Source organism: Toxorhynchites rutilus, chromosome 2, assembly GCF_029784135.1.
Source record: "Toxorhynchites rutilus septentrionalis strain SRP chromosome 2, ASM2978413v1, whole genome shotgun sequence".
NCBI lineage: Eukaryota > Metazoa > Arthropoda > Insecta > Diptera > Culicidae > Toxorhynchites > Toxorhynchites rutilus.
The window spans coordinates 146,659,914-146,681,157 of record NC_073745.1 but is presented as its reverse complement, the minus strand read 5'-3'; the positions used below and the strand labels follow the sequence as shown (position 1 = coordinate 146,681,157).

Below are 21,244 nucleotides of genomic sequence, written 5' to 3'. Positions count from 1 at the left end.
TTCTATACCTAATTTTAGTTTTAAAGCATATTTACAATTTTGCTTATCCTACGGTTAATAGGATGGGGAATTGATTACTTGCAGACGACTCGAGGTTAGTAGGGTGACATTTTTTTTTAATCAGGGAAAGGAAGGGACATAAGAATGTTTGGACAATACTGATGATTACACATGTAGATCGATAGTTTTGGGACATGTAATCAAGGTCTAACCGAGCCAACACAACCCGCACCGGTACATTGGGTTGTTTCCCTCGGGCCCGAAAAGAGTTTTCTAAACTCAATCTGGCTACAAGCTACATCTTGCACGACCAAACAACATGCAACATGGTAACCTTTACCACGAACGCAGAGATTGTTGATGGCAAGATTTATACGAAATAACAGCGCATCTAACGAACAGTGATTGGACATGAGTTGGGAGGAGGTGCGAATAAAGTCCCGACTCAAGTCCAGACTTTTGAACCATGGTTTGAGGCTAACCTTAGGGATAATCGAGTGAAACCATCGGCCGATTATGCAGGGTATTGTGTGTCCGACATACCAAAAAGAGCGATAAGTTAGACTGCAGCAACTACCACAGCGTCACGCTTATCTACACCGCCTGTAAACTACTATACTAGATATTCACCCGCCGTCTATAACCCTTGGCCAAAGAGTTCGAGGGTAATCCCGGGCGGAAATCATGGGCGCTCGTGCCACGGATCAGATATTTACACTCCGACAAACTCTGCAAAAATGTCAGAAGTATAATTGTGATGGTCTATCATGAGGGTATTATACCCACGAGACACGATTTTCACAAGGGTCGTTTTCTGCTTGGCTTCGTCGACGACATCGACGTGATTGCGCGCAACTTCAGAATGGTGGCGGAAACGTATACTACACTAAAAACTAGGGTGTAGCTGATTGGCCCGGAGATGAATACGGCAAAAATCGATTACATGATAAGAATAGGCCAAACGTCCAAAAACGAAAACCTACGTTTCCCAGGTTCCGTTATTGTAGACGGCAACGAACTTGTTAGCGCATAAACCGGGCTAACTGCGGTTGGAATGGTTCTGGCTAAGCACACTGTGGAAGTTAAAAACACAAGAGGTTATAGTCCAAATTTTCTCTTTATTTCACTAATTACGCATCACTTGGTAAGTCACTTCCACGTTGATGGTAAGGAAAAAACTGGCAAAGATGGATGATCTGTTCTGCGTTCCCTTTGCATTTGTCAGAAAGTTGGTGGGGTTTTTGTCCTGTCGGCTTCGCTCGGCTCGATCGGGTGCTGTTCGTTGTTATGTTGCTGCTACATTCATCTCGCTCTCGCACGTGACTAGGTGATGCGATGGAATGGAATAGACAATAATTGCTTCGGGTGATGATCGGAAAATGTGTATTGTAGACAAATGGAGGTTTCAATTTATATCGTCCTGACATGTCAGAACACGTTTTGCGCTCGCTGCGCGTGGCGCGAACAGAACTGGAGGTGTGAACAAGTTCGTATACTTCGGAGATAACACTGATAACGCTGATACGCTACGATATCAGCAAGGAGATCCGAGAACGCATCTTAGCGGGGAATCGTGCTCTGCGGACTCTGCAGAATTCTACGATCGAATCTGCAAACTGTCCTAAAACACAGTTTCCCGATAAACTAATATCAATATGTAGTATTGTAAAGGTTGTGAAGTAATGGACTGAACATTGGAATGATCCATATAGCTAATCCACAATACTGACAAAGAACCATAATATAAGAACACATCAAGTCAAACAGAAAGCTATTTCATTTTCGGGAAAATCATTTTGACCAAAGAAACTTCAAGAGAAACTGAATGAAGCGCTCCTTAAATATCTAGGAACATCGATACTATTTGCTGCACACCACACATGATATTCAACTTCTAATGAAAATAGCGCAAAACAGTCATTAGCTAAACCCGAACTGCGAAGGTGAGAGGAGACTGTTAGATTACTATTATAGATAGTAATTCGAATGCAAGAGGCCACTACTTGCATTAATTGATCTATAAGATTTTTAATCAAAAGCGTGTTTACCCGGTTTAAGAATGGCAATAACTTTAACTTGTCGTCACTCATATGGAACAACGTCCTGCTTAAGGAAAGTATTGGACAATTTGATCAAGAATTTCTCCACATTATCAGGTAGGTTCTTCAATAAGTTGAATTTGATCCTATCTGACTCTGGAACCGAGTTGTTGCTTGAAAGAGCAAGAGTAAATTGATCCCTACTGAACAGAGTCTCAACATTCTCAGATGACGTCTCCTTAAAATGATCGGGGGCATATTTTGACATATCTTCGTGGTGAAGTGAAAGATCTACCTTTCTGAATATTCATCTGAGTCATTTGAGTGAATTGAATTTCTCATTTGTCTAGCAATGCTCCACAAAGTGCTCAAACAAATCTCTCGGGAATGCCCATTCAAGAAATGACGCTAATAATCTTTCCTTTTAGCCTTATTTACGTCAATCCTTAAAAAACAGGAATCATTTTGATTCCTGTTTATAGAGATTTGAGCATTGGTTCCACCACAGGTTAGGAAGACGTCTGCGAAACAAATCACCAGGAAAATGTATCGTTTGAGATTTTATAGTACTGTCAAGAATCAAGAACTCACGAATTAATGTCACGATGTCACAAATTAAATTCGAATTATTCGTCAAAGAATTTTTAAGGCAGCTAATAAACAATTATACACAGTGTCGTAGAATATCAACAAATATCCACGAGTAACGAATATGATTTTATGACTTTTTTCAGCTTGAAACAGACTGTCCTCATTATATTCATGACAATAACAAACGAGTTCATTTTGTTCATATCGCTGATGCGTGAACAAATTTGCTATAATGAATGAATGCGGCATTGCCTTGGGTTTATAACTTCGCTGTTATTTATACTTTGTATATCAAAAGCAACAAATTGCGATATTCGTTCTGGCATTAATTTTGAGTAAAAATTCAAAAATAAAAAAAATAAGCAGAACCATTTAGAGAAAAAAACGCCAGAGTTCGATAAAACGAACTTTGCAAGAAATCGCGCAGGATTTTTTTTTGCGAGACGGTAACAACGGCATAAATAAAAACCAACAGCACACAGCTGCATCAGGTTAAAAGTAAACAACAGCTGATATTCATTTGGCTAAAATGAAATTCAATCCTGGAATTTTGAATAATCAAGATGAAAATGACACTGGGTGGAACAATAAACTTCAAAACATATTGAAGAACAAAAGTTCATTTGCTCATATTCACTGGTTGTCTGGATCTGTAATTTTGATTTTCGTTTGGAATATATAGGTTTTCGATGCAACCTAGCCTGAAAATCTATGCATTTTAGCTTAGTGAAGATGATTTTTTTCAACACTGAGTATACATACCAATATGGCATCTCTGATGTTCTTTTTGATATCCTCTATTTTCTGTTTCCTTTCTGTGTCGGAAAATCCGTTAACATGCAATATTCTCATTTGTTTCACTATTGTTGATTTGCCCGATTCACCGGCGCCCAACAGTAACAGTCTATGTGTGGCTCTGTAAACCTACAAGTCAGGCCAGGCCCGAATGTAGAAAAAAAGGACGAGAAAGAAAGTAAATAAAAAATTAGTGGTTTATGTACTAACAGTGACGGCTGAGTTGTATCAGTATAAATCAGTAATTATGTACAATGTTTACCAATCGATACCTACCTGTTTATCTTTCTGTAGCTGTCGCGTGATGGCATCGCTCCGTCGTTTCTGGCTTTTTGTGTCCTCGGAACTATTCGAGTCCGACTGTTTTGAACCAGCAGATCCGAAGCAACCCATCGCTGACCAAGGGGCCCACCAGCAGGTGGCTCCGCCTTCCGGTGACGTATCGGGAGACTCTGCCCCCCGTGCTTCACCGTTCCGAGCCAGTCTAGCTGTGGTGCGATTGTTTTACAGAATCCGTCTTTCCCAACTCAATGATTCCACCCGTCGTTTTATTTTTTGTCGTGCTCTTGGTTTCGTGCGAAATTTCTAGTTCTCACTGCACTCTTTAATTATTATTGTTGCCTTAGTTATGCTAGAGATCCCGTGTAAAACTTTTGTATATGTTTATGAACACACAATGATCTTCGAACACTCATATACACACTTTTTCACTATTACTTTATGTTTGACACACATGCAAACACGCACACACAGTTGACCGCGTGTGGCGTGCTAGACTACACACTGTGCAGTCCTGGATACATACACCTACAGACAACTTTTCGGGCACACAGGGTCACGAGTGAGCACACCACACACGCACGTTGTGGTTTCTCCCGCCTTCGTTGTAACTGCTACTGTTGTTGTTCTCCGCCGTCGTCGTTCAAAATACCTGCGTGATGGAAGAAAACAGAATTTTTGTGTTCCATTATTGCCGATACAACGATTTCCCTAATTAATCTTCGACTGGATGGTGCACTTAAATCTAATCGGTTTAATTATACATGTTTAGCAATTCAATCACATCACCCGAATGCACGCTTCTAAGCTATTTTTAGCAGCGGGCGCGTTAGTGGTTGTGACTTGTATGTATGATCACATGGTGCCCACACCTGCCACTCTATGAATCTATCACACTTGCCACAAACCACATACACGAAATCCACATGTTCCCATCGACTCTCATTTCTGCACTGTAACAAATCTAGATACACATCAAGTTCAAACGAATTAATTTTTGTATGATGTAATGTGAGAAATTTCAGCCCATTTGTGAAACGATTTCTTCCACAATTTCTTTCGATCCGCGGAACTCACTTCTGTAATTTCGAATGATAACGAATATTAGAATAACGGAATGCCCCCACCGGGCGTCTAGCTGCTCGTAAAATTGAACTTTCAGTGTAGATAGTTCCTCAGTGAACTGTACAACCGTTTTCGAGACAGTTTCCAGTGTAATGAGCATCAACATACAGTGGCATTTCCCCACACTTCGTATCCTACTCGCCCAGACGGATGTGCGGCAAACGCAGTACACTTTAACGAGAAATAATTAGACGTGAGGAAGCTCTATTGAACATACAATTATCAATTGCATTCTTCATGAATGTTCCTATCGATGGAAAGATCCGCCTCAGCAGCGTTCCTCAGCTTAGATGAGAGATGATAATGATACACATAGCTTCATGGGTTTGATAACTGAAATGAATATTGGAAATTTAACTTATTTACTTATTCATTTTGCTTAGATAAACTTTAACTCATGCATTAACAATTGAATCTGTTGGTCCCTTAACATTGTAACTTGAATTATTCTTCCAAGAATAATAACAAGATACGATTACCAAAGCTTGATTCAAGCGTGTTTTAGCTTCAATACGATTAACCTTTGGAAAGATCGGATGTCTACGACCCCCGGTGAGCTTTACGATCGTATGTGTGGAGTGGCTCACAAGAGCATCTATTTTTTTAGCAGCTGGGAAAATGTGTTTGACTGAATCGAATCAATTTCTAAATAAATCATACGCAAATCAAAACACTCAACGTTCAAAATCACCATACAATGATGTACCTGCAAGTACTACATGGATTGAAAAGTCCCGGGATTAAAAAAAAAGTTTTTTGGGCAAAGCTGTATTTATTCCTCAACATATTTTCCTTCGAGGGCAATACACTTGGTATAGCGAGTTTGCAACATTTCGATTCCCTTTCTGTAGTACGAAACGTCTAAGTCTTCGAAATATGCCTCAGTGCCACTTTGCAGACTGCCTATTGGACTCAGGAGTGTGGTAATGGATCCACGTTTCATCCATCGTCACAAAACGTCGAACGAAGTCCACTCGATTACGCTTCAACAACGCCAAACCGGCTGTTTAATCATCAACGTGCCGTTGTTTTTGATCGACGGTCAGCAAACGCAGCACTCATCTTGCGGATAGCTTTCTCATGTACAAAATGTATCCCACTCGTTCTCTTGGAATGCATACGGCCTCAGCTAACTCGCGTAACTTCACTTTACGATCGTTCAAAACGAGTCGATGCACTTCTTTTACGGTTTCTGGATTCGTAGCTTCTTTTGGCCTTCCAGAGCGAGGTGCATCTTCGGTGCTTGTACGGCCCATTTTTAATTCACTAAACCACCGATTCTCGAAGGAGCAATATTGGAATAAAATTTGGTCAACCACTGCATTGATTGTTCAGGAGTATTTCTCATCAAAAAACAACATTTAATCAAAATACGATATTCCTCTTTTTCCATTTTCTATACGAATACTCAAGTAGTGACACTTAAACAAGGTATGGCTATTAAATAACTAGACTGCGCGCCTGGAGGGCGCCCTAGAGGGGTGGAGGAAAATGAATAGTGCGTTCGGTAGCTTGAAGTGTCTGCTATAAACGTACGAAAACACGAAATACCCGATAAGGGTATTCCAGTGCTCTAACATGCCCCGTACTCGCCAGATCTAGCCCCATGCGACTTTTTTCTATTCCTCAAGATCAAATCCGTGTTGAAAGTTACCCGATTTCAGTGCGTAGAAGAGGCGAAAGAAAAAGCGACGCGGCTTTTGAACGCCATCACAAAAGAAGAGTTTCAGCACTGCTTCGAACAATGGAAAAAACGTATGGAAAGGTGTGTGAGGAGCCAAAGGGAGTATATATAAGGGAAGCATATCGTTGTACCGTAATTTTTAAAATATAACCCTTTTTCGTGACCAGTCTCGTTGTTTAATAGCCATACCTCGTAGTTTGTGAATAAATAAACGAAATGTCATGAAACTTCACAAATTTGCTACCATTGGCAGGCCTTTGAAAATAACAAATCATGTGGACAAGGAAGATAAATGAATGTTTGATTTATGTTATATGTTGATCAATGTTTGATATGTCTTGATATGATATGTCTACATAAACTGCACAATGGTCCAGGAGGTGCCTTTAAGTGAAAATTAGCATTTAGAGCTCGATAGTTATTCTCTAGACCAGGGGTTTTCAAATGGTGCTCCGCGGGAAATAAGTGCTCCGCGAAGTTATAGCAAATGCTCCCACTTGAAAACCCTCCTTGAAAAAAACAATATTTAATTTAATTTCACTGGGCGTATAGTGATTCATCTTGTTCACTCTGGGTCAGATGTTGTGTAACTGGGATGTATAACTGAACTAGAATTGTTTCTTGTTGGGTAATGTCGATGCAAATATGATTTGTTTTATTTATTGAAAAATGCAGGTGCTCCGTCAAATGTTTTTGCTATAAAAAGTGCTCTGCCATAAAAAAAATGCGAAAACCCCTGCTCTAGACAAAAACTATCTTCGACAAACATGTTACATATAACAAGAGCGCTCATTTTTATGTTATCCAAAATAGGGTTGTCGATGGAATAAACAATGTAACTTTCTTATCTTCATATATAGAGGTTAACATAGTTCGACAATGTTGTAGTTTTTTGCTCTAACTTTTATGATTCAAATCCTTCCTAAAAACTGTCTTCGAAAGACTTCTGAAGCTTAGAAGAACTTGTCAATATCTCAATTCCACTCAAAGTTATTGATATTTTTTCCCAAAAAAATACGATCTCTTCAATTGTTTGCAATTTTTTCTGGGGCAAACATAAACAAAGTTTATTGGCGACATTAAAAAAAGGCATATTTCACTCTACATGATGTGTGATTTCCAAAACTATGTTATTTCGTGTGTTTGAGTAAATTAAAATTGGAATCATGAGTTTTTGGGTAAAAAACCAATAATAACTTTGAGTAGGATTGACACTCAACCTACCACGAGGGGTCAAATGACTAATTTTAAGCTTTTAGTCTAAATTTTCTTGCAAATAACATTGTCACAACATAATTTGCCTACACTACTTTTCTTCAAACATACATGGAATGTATTTATCAGTGTTATTTCCTCTCTTGTTGTTTTTTACTGATGCTTATGAGTAATCTGTCCTAACTATCGCAACTGGTCATTTGACCCGTGCAAACATTATTATGATATCAGAAAGATTTGTATGTGTGGTTGTGATACAAAACAATTGCATTACACATTTTTGCTATTGCTTTATACATTTTGTTGTATTTGTGAATGAATAGTGAATGATTAATTGTATTGCTGACTATCCGAGCGAGCTAACAGTAACCATTCCAAGCTACAGTGCTATTTTTCGTATAAAAAATTGTAATTTCATTATTTTGCTAATAATTCTTATCCTAAAAATGTCGAAATATACAGGAGAAATATGGTATGTTACGTTTCTCAACAAAACTATATAAATCGAGTCATTGTTCACTAACCATTCATGAAGGGTCACTTGACCCGCTGTGGTAGGAATAGATATACATGAAACATCGGTAGCTTTAGTGTTAAGATATTGACAAGTTCTGCATCACAAAATGTTGGTCTTGATGAGCTCTGAAAGTCGTACGAAGACAGTTTTGATGTAGAATTTGAAATATACAAGTTAGAGCAAGGAACCCGTTTTTTCATGGTCACCCTAAAGCAACTTAGAAAAATAGCGCTAAATCGATTATATTAAAATATAGAAAAAAGCTTTGTTCTACAAAGTTGCTCAAAACAACTGAGGCTACAATATTGTCGAGCTATATTTATCTCTATCTATAAAGATAAGAAAGTTAGATTTTTTTTTATTTCATCGACAATTTTGGTCATCCTATTTTTGATAACATAAAATGAGCGCTCTATCATATGTTACAACTTTGTCGAAGACAGTTTTTGTCTAAAGAATAAATATCTCCCACAAAGTTGTTTTTTAACGCATTCTATCTAACGAAAAGAGAGTATTTTTTGGGAAGCATCGCTCTTATATTCAATCGCTCTCTGCGCGACCGATCATTCCCGGCTGCATGGAAACGTGCCTGTATTGTTCCGATCCATAAATCCCGGAAACTGTGTTTATGTCAGCAATTATCGTGGAATATCAATACTGAGTTGTTTGAGCAAGGTCTTCGGAAAGTTAGTACACAAGGTGTTGTATAACGTGTCATTTTTGATCATCTCCGATAGCCAGCATGGATTCATGAAACATCGGAGTACCACGACTAACCTCATGTGTTATATCATCACATCATCGTCGTACATTACGTTACGTCGGTGTACATTGATTTCTCGAAGGCATTCGACACTGTTCCGCATATTACTGTTATCAACAAAATGAAGCACATGGGCTTTCCCGATTGGTTTATGGAGTGGTTATGGTCGTACTTGACGGATCGTTCCGCGTATGTAATGGTTAATTATACAAAATCTAGACCATTCAGTATCACGTCTGGCGTACCTCAGGCTAGCGTCCTTGGCCCTCTGATCTTCAACCTCTTGGTCAATGACCTGTCTTCACTGCTCTCTTCTTCTAAGCTTTCTTTTGCCGACGATCTGAAATTTTATCGGTGCATCACCTCGCCCCTGGATCATGTCGCCTTGCAAGAAGATATAAATACAGTGCTGACATGGTGTGGCGATATAGGCATGCAGGCCAATAGTAAGAAGTGCAAGATCATATCCCTTGGTCACCGCTACAACGTTGCTTATCACGAATATTTTATGGACGCGAACTCACTTGACCTGGTCAAATCTCAGCCCAACTCAGGTTCAACGAACACGTAGGAATCACGACCGCTAAAGCTTTTGCTACTCTTGGATTTATCCGCCGGCACGCCTCCGATTTCACCGATATACACGCTTTGAAGTCGATCTACTGTTCTTTGGTGCGCAGTATACTGGAGTATGCTGCTACTGTCTGGTGCCCATACTACACATCGCACATAATCAGTATTGAACGCATACAGAGGAAGTTCATACGGTTTGCACTACGTCAACTTCCATGGAATGATGCTATCGATCTTCGTCCATATTCCGACCGTTGCCAACTGATCGACTTGGAGACCTTATCCAGCAGGAGGGTCAATATGCAGCGCTTATTCGTCTTCGACTTGCTACGAGGCAATATTGACTGTTCTGAACTTCTGGAACAAATCTCGTTCTATGTTCCACCTCGACGTTTCCGGAGTTCGTCTCTGTTGGCACTTCCCCGTCATAGAACCAACTACGGCTACAACAATCCGTTCGACTCGTGTCTTCGTGCGTTTAATAAAATCAGTGACGAATTTGCTCTGGATATGTCCAAAAGCATATTTAAAATTAAGATAAAGAATATTGTATAGATTACTAACCATTATTCAGTCTGTACGTCTAGGACGAAGACGGTGATGAATAAATAAAATAAACAAATAAATAAATAAATATAAATAACATCGAGTAAAGTTGATATATTGACAAGTTCTGCATCGCTAAATGTTTGTATTAGTAAGCTCTAAAAGTCTTTCGAAGACAGTTTGCATGTAGAATATAGAATATAAAAGTTAGAGCGAAAAACAGTTTTTTTTCATGGTGACCCTAACGCAACTTTGAAAAAAAAACACTATATCGGTTATTTCAAGAGATAGAAAAATGAATAGACGCAAGCGTTTTCCAAATGGAAAAAATATGTTTTAATCCGCAAAATCGCCTCGACTCTCTTTTTGCCGATAATATCCTTCAACTGGACAGATTATTTCATTGGAAATTTGCATGGTTACGCTTGTAGGAAAAAAAAAAACAACAAAATTGCGTTTTCCCAACACTAATGGTGTTGGTGATTACGTCTTCTATGCAAACATGGGCAAATTAGAGTGCCAATGAGATTTTGACATAACCACGTACTTACAAACAAAAGTCTTCAAATGAAAATGCAACAGAAGAACTTTTGTTTTTGATTGCAATAGTGCCCATCAAACTAACTGATGTTGAAACAGGAAAAACCTTCTGGCAAAATCCCCGTGCAGGATTTATATGAATGTATGCATGTTGTCGAAGTTATGACGGATATATTGTCTTTTTATGTTGAGGGTTTTCTTTTACTTTTTTTTTGTCTGAAGACAGTAATAATGATTGTATTTATTTTGTTTTCCATTTTTTAGATAGAAAGAGGATCGTTTTAGATCTAAAAAATCGAAATGATCTGACATCATTTCGAGGGATGTGATGTGAAAACTGGAATGTAGCTAGGGATAGCCCAATTGAAATAATCGTAAATTCATTTGTTAAATAAATGGTTGTAACGAGGGTTTTTCTGAGTTGTGGCAGATCCGATTGCGAGTTCCAATGGAACGTTATCCCTAGAATATGAAGGGCCTGAAGTGTTGACTTGAATTAGGCTTGGTAAGGCCCAGCTGTCTGGACTCGGAACCGATTTCATTAGCAGACTGTTATCGAGAATTTAGTAAAGCGGGAATTCTCTTGTAAATTCACGGCTGATATGGACATAGTTAAAGAGTTCGATTCCCGATCGGTCAAGGGTTTTTCCGGGTTGAAATTTTTCTCAACCTGCCCTGGGTTAGCAAATGGGCCTGGAGTACCGGCTAGAATTAGGCTTTGGGATGATCAGCTGTCTGGACTTGGAAACGATCGCAATAGCAGAACGTTATCGAGAATCTAGTGAAGCGGGCATTCTCACGGCTGATACGGACGTAGTTCTAGAGTTCATCAAGTTTAGATTCTATGTCTGTGGCACAACCAGTCCATTTAATTTCTATTTTATCTTGTTTACCAGTTCAAATTGATAATGCAAAAGTAGGAAATCTGGGAAAGTATTCCGTCCAGTGTCCAGAAATCTCGCCGAATCGGTGACACGGAACTTGCAGGTAGTTCTGGACGCCAATGCCAATACTAAACAATTGATTTTTGTTATTTGTCAACATTTCTGAACTAATTTTAATTTTATTTTGGAGAAAATTGAATTTTATTTTGGAAAAAAAACTTAAACTGTACACTTAAGCTTGCCACGTCTAATTTGAAGGTTTTTTGTTAATTTTTTTAAACATCAAGTACAATGTAACCATTTTATTTATTTTTTTTTTGTTTTCGCTACATGAGAGAAAAAGGTTCGATTTTATAATGAACATAAGTCGCTTTGAATTATTTGCTTTTTAAGCCCGAAAAACTAAAAAATATTAAACCAACCAGGTGTGTACGCTCAATTTTGCGATTGACTGTATTGAAGATACCTTTATAATACAAATAAGGAAGGCCTGTGCGATGCAAGCTCTTTGACATAATGAAACAAATTGCGATATATGACCAGCTGTGGCATCGTTTTCGAGAGGACAAGATGAAATCATAAATCAGACATCTTCAGCTGCTCCTACAAAACCACGCAAACCATCAGCCATCGACCTTTTTCAAGACCACCAACATTTTCATCTAAAATAGTAATATTGAAACTTCGGATACGCTCTAAAATATCCGAAATAAGAAGCAAGCGAATTGAATGAACTTATTTAATAGCCCTACATTAACAAAGCGGTCGTGTATATTTTGTACATCAGAATAGAACGCCTTGCCATACGACAAATCGAACTCAACGCTGGCTGATGGAAAACATGGAATTTTGGTCGAAAATTTTATAACTTAGCAGTCGATATCGGACAATTACGCTCGGAATCGCCTTGTGCTTTTATCCCATTTGTTTATTTATTTAGGCTCATTAGCATTTTAGCTTTAACAGAGCCGGATTTTAATCGGGTACATGTACATGTTCATGATTCTATAAATTGTAAATTCTACAGTAGTAATAGCGATTTAGGAAATCGCCTTGTCGTCGAGAAGCCAATTAAACATGAAAAACCTAAAAAACCTGAATAAAAATGAACTAAACAGCGAAAATTACATTTGAAAGAAACAAACCGGAAATTTACATAAATTATTCGTGCATTCAATGGCATAATCCAAACAATGATATAATCAAAAAAAACCTGAACAATTTGTTGCTTTCTAAACGAAACGGATAGTGCTTATAATAAAGAATATTGATCAAAAAATGTGCTTCATCCCGATATAGTATGACTGTTCAAAGTTATGTTCGACATACTAGTAGTATCCATTATCAACAATTCATTGATTACTTGTAATTTGTTTTGAGAACAAACGCGTGTCGAAGCAGTAAAACCAATGAAACAATTGCACTACTTACGATCGTGTTTTTAATTGTTACTAATAGCAGAGTTTAGTTGAGATCTTGGAGAAAAAATATCGTGACAAACGCTTTTCTCAGCTGTTTCGTTCCATTTTACATTGATTCATCTCATATTCACCTGATCTGCCGACAACCGTGAAACATTTGAACTGTCGTTTGTGCACAATGCTTAATTCGTACTACTCTGTTCCACACACTATCCCTCTTTTTTCTCATAATAAACATGTAATACACATTTTCTTCAACACACAAACATTTTTTCTTGATTAGCTCGAACGATGCTATTCTATTTCGTTCCACTGGCTCTTCACATTTTGTTGTGTATTTATTTCGCTCTCGTTCGATTATAATCACATTTCCACCCTCACAACACTCCACTTCACTTGTTGTTTGCTTTCATTCGCGTTTGTGTTAACTTCCTGCGAGGTAATTTAGGCTGCAATGATCAACCTGCTTTTGGGTGTATGACACATTTTCAAACATAAAACAATGTTCGATCGTGAGATTTATCTGATCGGGCGACCAAATTGCACTGAACCTAGTGTTGCTGATACAGGTAATTGATAATCAATAGCAGCCTGTTTATGCGGTTCAACTCTTTCGTCGAATCACTGGTTATGTATAGGTTAGATGATGATAAGTTAATGTTTTAGTTGGGTGTTTAGGGAATTTAGGGTCTTTAGAAGCAGACTTTAATGCGAAATCACTGGCGCTTAAATTATCCAGTCAAACTAACGATGTTATTCTCGTAATTTCTAATTACTGGAAAAATAAAAAATTCTATATGTTGTCAAACCGGTAATACTCTCGTTATTAAAGGAATACTTCATCAGACGTTATTTGAGCCTTGTAAATTTATTTTCTTCATGCGATATAAAGGGTAATCCATTAGCGACTTCAAAGTTTTGTGTCTTCGTGTGAACTAACCCTTAGAACATTTTAATGATCTGTCAAAATAGTCGTTGTCAAAACCAACATTTTCATATCATGGTGAAGTACACGAACGGGCAATACTTAATGATTATTAAAAATTACTAAATTCTAAGTCGATGGTTACAACTTTAAGGGCGCTTACTCCAATTTTCAGCCGTAAAAATCGCCCCAGCCAGCAGGCTGTGCGTAGTTGAGTAACTAAATTTTAGTCTACATTTCCGAACTCCGCCTGCGTATGACGAATTTCCATACTGCCGTAATCACGCAAAGTGACACAAGCGCCAGAGGGGAGAATTTTCAGTACGAGACTTTTCTTAGAATTCCATGTATAATCAGCATACGCGTGCATTACAAAAATCTGATCTGTACAAAATGCGTACACTTGATTGATAATTATTGCCATTGGCTTGATTTTTGAAAAAATGCAGTTTTATTTAACTAACGCCAATTTGTTGTGGAAACAGTGAATCTTAATCACTGTTTTCACAACCGTACATCCATCAAATTATGCGAGAATCTGTTTCCAATTATTTTCTCCAAAATGCTGTCGTTCAGCGGAGCATGAGGAAGCATGAGGGAGAAGAGTTCTACACATTTTCCGACTTTGTAGAATGCAGTGGGCTAACGTAGTTGCAATCCGATTGTAACAATTATGGAGAGCACGGTATTTTTCCAATCCAAAATGCAATCGAAAACATCCGTGTTAAAAAAGAATAAAAAATTATTCGATGTAAAGCAAATACAGTTTACGCGAGGACGTTTTAGGTTTGTTATAAGATACGTTTCGATGGAGAATTTAGAAGAGTACAGCTGTTCACCAAATCCGACATTTACCCTTCAATCAACACTCAGTTTCAATTCATTCGAAAGAGAAATTGAGCAGGTGAGGTAAGTGAACATCGTCAAGAAGTTTCGTTCCTTGATTTCTGAAGATGAAAAACACTATTGGGAAATCCTTGTAATCAACAATTAAATTGATGAGTTATGTGCAATATGTGGTAACAGAAATACACTACCATCTAGAATATTTTTTTTCTTTTAAGATGACTTTGATTTTATGAATTCAAATATTTGACGAGACTTTTAAACAGAGCTTCTAAGTACATGATTTGTAGTTCTAAAACAAAATTTATATTATAAATGTAGGACTGCATTGGGATCGACAGTTTTTGAATAAAATATTTGGCATTACGAGCTTTTCGGAAAGTGTTTCTTTTACAAGAAAGAAGACATGTGACATGTGGGGTTTTCATGCCGGAGGAGTGATTGGCACGTATTTCCTCGACAATGAGAACAACAGTCATGTTACTGTCAATGTAGAACACTATCGCGACATGTTGGAAGATTATTTTTGGCCGAAATTGGATCAAAAGATCTTTACATCAATGTTGTTTAAACAAGACGGTGTCACTTGCCACACAGCGCACGTCACAATGGATTTATTGAAAAGTATGTTTGGTGAACGTGTTATTTCGAGAGACGGGTCTGTCGATTAGCCGTCTCGTTCATGCGATTTGACGCCATTGGGGCTATGTCAAATCACTGGTCTATGCCAACAAACCTACGACTTTAGAAGAGCATCCAACGCGAAATTCGCTTTATTCCGGTCGGAATTTGTGGCTTAGTAACGGAAAATCGGGTCCAACGGATCGATAGCTGTAAACGGGTCCGTGGTGGTCATATGACCGAAATCGAATTCCATTGTTAACACTTTGCCGTCCGGCGACGCCACAGTGGTTGCGTACGCAAACTAGCGGCTAACTACCGGCGACACCACTGTAGTAACGCATAGTATTGCTCAGTGGCTGACGACAGCACTTAAGTATCGTTTGCATTCTGTTGGTGTGTTGTTTAAGTAACATTAACTTGTTGTAAGTGTAAGTGTGTAAGTCATTGTTTTTATAAGTAGGAGAGGGAGAGAGAATACGGACAAGAACAACTTCAATTAGGGGAACTGGGGGAAATGTGGTCTCCCTAAGGAACATGCACATTTCCTGTGTCCACATACCACTAAAATTCCCGTTCTTCGAAGAATATTGTAGCTCAAATTATTGTAGTTCAAGATAGTAAGCGGTTTTTATTATGACAATTGGAAATAGTACAATTTTCATTATTAGAAGTTTAAAAATCGAACATTTTTTTAAAGTAAAGTGGTCACCTGTGGGGGGGCAAAGTGGTCACTCGCATATATCACGCTAGAAGAGATAGATTTATGCGTGTTTTCTTGGCCTAATTTGTTTAAATCATTATTGAAATAGTAGGTACATGTTTGAAATGAGCTAGGCCTATTCACCTACAATCGTAATTAAAATTTTCTCATACGTACAAAACGTAGCAGGAAACACATAACAATTTTGAAAATGGTTTTGGTTAGGATGACATATTTTTCCTGGCTCAACACCACAAAAGGAACTCCTTTAAGAGCAGAAGGTGATGAGTTATATCAGCTTTTGAAAACAGAACATTGTCAGTAGTAATCCTCCACTGACCACTTTGCCCCCCAAACAACAAAATGCGAAAAAATCGCTGAAATTGAAAAAGAATGCACATTCTCCAGCCTCGCCGGGATTAGGATCAAGTCAGAGTGTCACTACTATAGATCATAATATTAGTTTCAGTTTCTTGCAATGATAAGATTAGTAATACTTAACAATTTATGATTTCCCGATAACGTTAGAACGGCCAGCAACAAGCTATGTTATTATTAGAGAATTAGAGCTGCCGGCGCCAAGCGAATAATTTTTTACGAAACGTTTGGACGGCAAAGTGTTGAAATGTAAAGGTGGAAACAGAATGCCGCGTTGTGCGTTGCTTCTCATCAGCTGTCATTGCTTGCGTTTTGTACTAAAACATTCACCCGACGCAGTCTGTTGATTTGCAGTCACAATCTAGCATTCGCGTCTCTACTTTTCATGTAAACAAAAACAAAATAAAATGCATATGAAAATCTTGTTCTCGTTGTGTCCACGGATCGGTTGAATGTTTTTAAAACAACACATTGACATATCCGCGCTGGCGGCATTGAGCTTCGTTTACATGAAAGAATAGCTGATTTTCAGTCGGAATGAACACGTTTTCCAAACTAAAATTATGAATGAAGAAGGAAGTCAGAAACACGTGTTTCAAGTAATCAAATAACATGATGTGAAAATTTTCATTCAAATTTTAGAATTTAAAAACCGGCTTCATGTCTTCTAATCTGATAGAGATTACACTAACGAGTTTGGGGCCCAAATTATGGCCCTAATTTTAAGTTACCACCAGACGTCGACATCATGCCACAGCCGTCGCAAATTCGGCGCAAGCAGTTTAGAACAAATGTTAGCGTTTAGTACAACGATGCTAATGACGCAACGCATTATTGTGTTCGACTAAATGGAAACACACATATTTAAAATGGAGTGTCAAAGCACAATTGTCGCAACGCAACGCATAGCGCGACATTCTGGTCCCACCTTAAGAGTTGAATTAAGGCGGGATCCCACCTATTAGATTTGATGCATGCTATGAGTCAATGCTTCTTGCTGAATTTTTCCATCGCATCGCTAACTACTTCAACCCATTCCTGTTTCGTCCAATCGAGAACATTAGTCAATTATTAAATGGAAGCTGAAAAAGACTGGTAAGGTGGTAAAGATTGCTACATAGATGAATAGATTGTGGAAAATTAAGCCTATAACATTTTCTTCCTATCAATCAAAGCTATCCCAAGATATAGGCGATTTATTGCGTATATGCTGGATCATACACAATTTGCATTTAATGGTAATCTAAAAATGACAAGTTCAGTACTGAGGACGTCTCCCATAACATTTAAAGACTTTTAAAGACACTTAAAGACCGAATTGTAAAAAAATGACAGAATATTATAGTCAAATGTGATCAGAAAAGAAGGATTGATTGATGGTATTGGCAAGATTTCGGGCAACTGGGACGCTCAAGATAACTTCAAAATGAAAACCAAGGATTACACCAGGCTGGCGGGATCTGTTCTACCTTTTTGCCCTAATTTCGTCGAAAACATTTTACGTTTTCGAAGGATAATGCCACTATTCAGACAAGCAAGGAAACCAAACAATGGATCGATCGGAGATCGGGGGGACAAATTTATTGAACTTGCCAGCTCGTCCCGGACTTGAAGCCAACGAAATACCCTTTAGAGGACGGGAGGATTTGCGCCGAGAGAAAGTAGTATGCTACTGTAGATGAACTCGAGACTGCAGAATGCATGGAAAAATGTCGAGAAACTGTTCTGCAAAATTTGGTAAACAGTATACCCAAGTAATTTGCCCAAGCAACTAACCGAAACAATAAGGCAATCTTTAATGATAATTGACTATTTGTACTTAATGCTTTTACTTGATTAAAAAGGGTAAAATTTGAAACGATCTTGGAGCGAATGGACAACCGATCCTCCGAAAGAATTTGTGCTAAATAAATGCTAAAGGGTGTGTCACATCAAATTGCATCACGGAAAAAATGCTGTAGAAATTTAATTTTTTAGAATTATATCTTCAGCTTTCGCTTATAATCAGATAAGAGTGTATAGATCACGTTGGCCATGCTACACTGTCAATTTTTCGTAAATTTGGAAAAATGTCGTCGAACGAAAAAGAGCGTCGTGAATTAATCCTGTGCACTAATTTCGAGAATCCGGAGTTGTCACATCGGGACATCGGAAAGATGCTGGGAATCGTCCAATCCACGGTCAGCAGAGTACTAAAACGATACTTCGAGAACCTAACCATCGACCGGAAGGTGAAGAACGGCAAAAATGGATGCTCCGTCAGTGAAAAAGATCACAAGCGCGTAGTTAAGCAGTTTAGACGTGATCCGAGCAGAGCTGCAATCCATCACCGTCAATGTCACAAAAAAGCTGACCATAGTCACTCAATTCCTTTCACGGCACGTGAGATCCAAATATTCAATAGTGATACTCACTCTTTTGTTTCTGACACCTAACCAAATGACGGTTGGTTCCAATGCCTCTCACTGCCGATCGCTCTGTTTACAACTTTACGTTACGAGAGCGGTGGTTGTGGCGTATGATGGTAGTAGAAATGTGAGTGATCAGACAGTTCCAATCATTTTTGACAATCACGACGGTTGTTTAGATCAAGAAAGTGGAGTTAACAGGTAGCTCGTAATTTACACTATTTAGAAAAGACGTATGAGGAATGGCAAGATGAAAGGTTTATTTGTTTATGTTATTACTTACGTTGGTATGGTTACATTTGATTTCGTCGAAGGTATTTGAAGCAGTATAATAAATAAACAATTGTTGAAAATAGTAACCTAGTAACCTTTATGCATATGCTTCCGCCAGCTGGCTCGGCTAATGTGATATGATTTATTCAGGGAATGCTTTGATCGTGGTACCGACATGGTGCATAATTTGCAGCTTTGTTTTTTGTGCTGGTTCATAACGGCAATCAACTGTGCCGACGAAACTGTAGCCAAAGTTTAGTGTTGTTTGGATACCATCTATGTAAATAAATTCAAACTTACGGGATACGTCCGAACGGCAATTCTGACATTACGTTTTACCTTCCACTTCACTTTCCTTGGTTTAGATTTGTTTGTTGAAGTAGATGTTGTTGTTGTTAGAGATGTCTAAATTTTTCGTTTATTCGATTATCGATTAATCGTGGGGCCATTTTTAAATATTCGATTCATTCGAACAATTGTCTTTCAGTATTCGAGTATTTATTTCTTGCAGTTAAAATGAACAAACATTTATAATAAAAAAGATTATGGTGTCATAATTTTAAAAGTTATATTAAATATAATTTTCAAATAAACATGGTGCAGCCAAAACCATTATTTGAATGAAATGGTATTTATTTTTATCATTTCATAATTATTTGCGGATCATGAAAATGATCCGATTGAAAACCGACAAGGCGTTTTTTATTTAGAGTTAAGCCTTACCAGAACTATTGAAGTTTAGTTAATAAACGTGAGATGAACACAAAAATTTCATTTTTTTATAAAACGAAATAAAATTGCGATCTCAAATAATCGCTCAAAAATCATCCACTTCCATTGAGGCTTTATTTAGAAACCGCTTATACAGTGTTACAAACTGCGCCACGAACACGTCCAGATGGAATATATGTTTGCTTCCTAGCTGCATCCAGTGTTCACATTGCCCGGCAAAATTCAATGTTTGCGTCTTCAGACTCATATCGCAAATTTTAACCAGATTTGGTACCAATCCACAGATTATAACATTCGATAGAACGCCTTGAAATAGCAGCTCGTATAGCCGTTCGCTCACCCCCTCCAGCTTCTGTGGACTTTGTTCGAGGACAATCTGATTGGCGGTTTCTCGATGGAATATTTGCTAGTCAGTTTCCGGTACTTCTTAGTTGACCGTGAACGGTTACTGTTGTACCTTGCAAGCTTCCAGCATGAGGATAGCGTAATTCTTTTCTCCGAAGGAATGTGCTGAAATGCAAATAGTGTTGTTACATTCAAGAAACAAACAAATGACAATATTACATTCAAAATTTTAAGAATATCCTCCTAAGATAGAGCCGGCCCCCTTATTCCCAAGCAACGACTTCTCACCGCGGGAATAACCCGCGAAGTAGAATTCGCGCACAAAATCAATCTGTACCTAGACACATACTTTTCAATGGTTCTTCTCAGTGCACCCTGGGTATCTTTGGTCAGCTAATCCACCACGGACAAGACGAGTCTCATATTCACTCTACCCGCTGGGATCAATTTGATTGATCAAATCCGACACGACCACCCTGTCATATATCCCGGTAACCGATGAATTCAACTCGATGTGGTAATTACTGCTGATGGTACTGATTTCCACTTTCCGGTTCGAGGGCGTTGTGAAGTTTATTATTTCATTGCGTAGCCGTTCCACGCCCGGTTGGTAAAGTTTCCACAGCAGATACATGATGCGAGTTTTCTTACTGGCCCGGAAGAACCGTATAACATGAGATGCGGGAAGTCTCCCTGGGAGCGAAGATTAATCAGATGCGCAACTTGCGTTTTGTGGTAGTCCAGTTTGGACAGCTGGCACGATCGGTAGCGGTCAACTCAGAGAGCCATTGTACACCAAAATATTTGATGTATAATACAAAAATACTTGGTGACTTGTTGTTTTCGTGTTGGCCTTTGTCAGAGTAAATGCATCACCTCAAGAGATGCCAGATGATTTTTTTGAAAATCTTCGACAAAAATCTGAAATGTTGATGAAATCTGAGATGCAGATACTTTTGTAACCGCGAGAATAGCAAAGTAATGTTTGAAAAAAGGGGTTTTAAGCGCAGGGAATCAAGTCATAAAGAGAAGAAATACCAT

The 21,244-nt window shown here is 38.3% G+C and overlaps 1 protein-coding gene across 9 annotated transcripts in view; it reads right to left on the bottom strand.

The window, feature by feature from the left end:
* LOC129764376 (guanine nucleotide-binding protein G(s) subunit alpha) overlaps positions 1-21,244 on the bottom strand; it is a 56,558-nt gene that overhangs the window by 16,459 nt on the left and 18,855 nt on the right. For 6 of the 9 annotated variants that reach the window (XR_008741127.1, XR_008741128.1, XM_055763372.1 and 3 more), the window contains exons 2-3: positions 3,702-4,356; positions 3,393-3,554 (exon numbers count right to left, since the gene is read on the bottom strand). Coding sequence is in view for 7 of the 9 variants with exons in the window: in XM_055763372.1 (XP_055619347.1) it covers positions 3,393-3,554; positions 3,702-3,818 (279 nt within the window). In the remaining 2 variants the exon portion in view is untranslated. Of the gene's footprint in view, positions 1-3,392; positions 3,555-3,701; positions 4,357-4,781; positions 4,954-12,982; positions 12,999-13,103; positions 13,439-21,244 lie in introns of those variants that run through there. The other 3 variants (XM_055763374.1, XM_055763378.1, XM_055763377.1) reach the window with 3 other exon arrangements.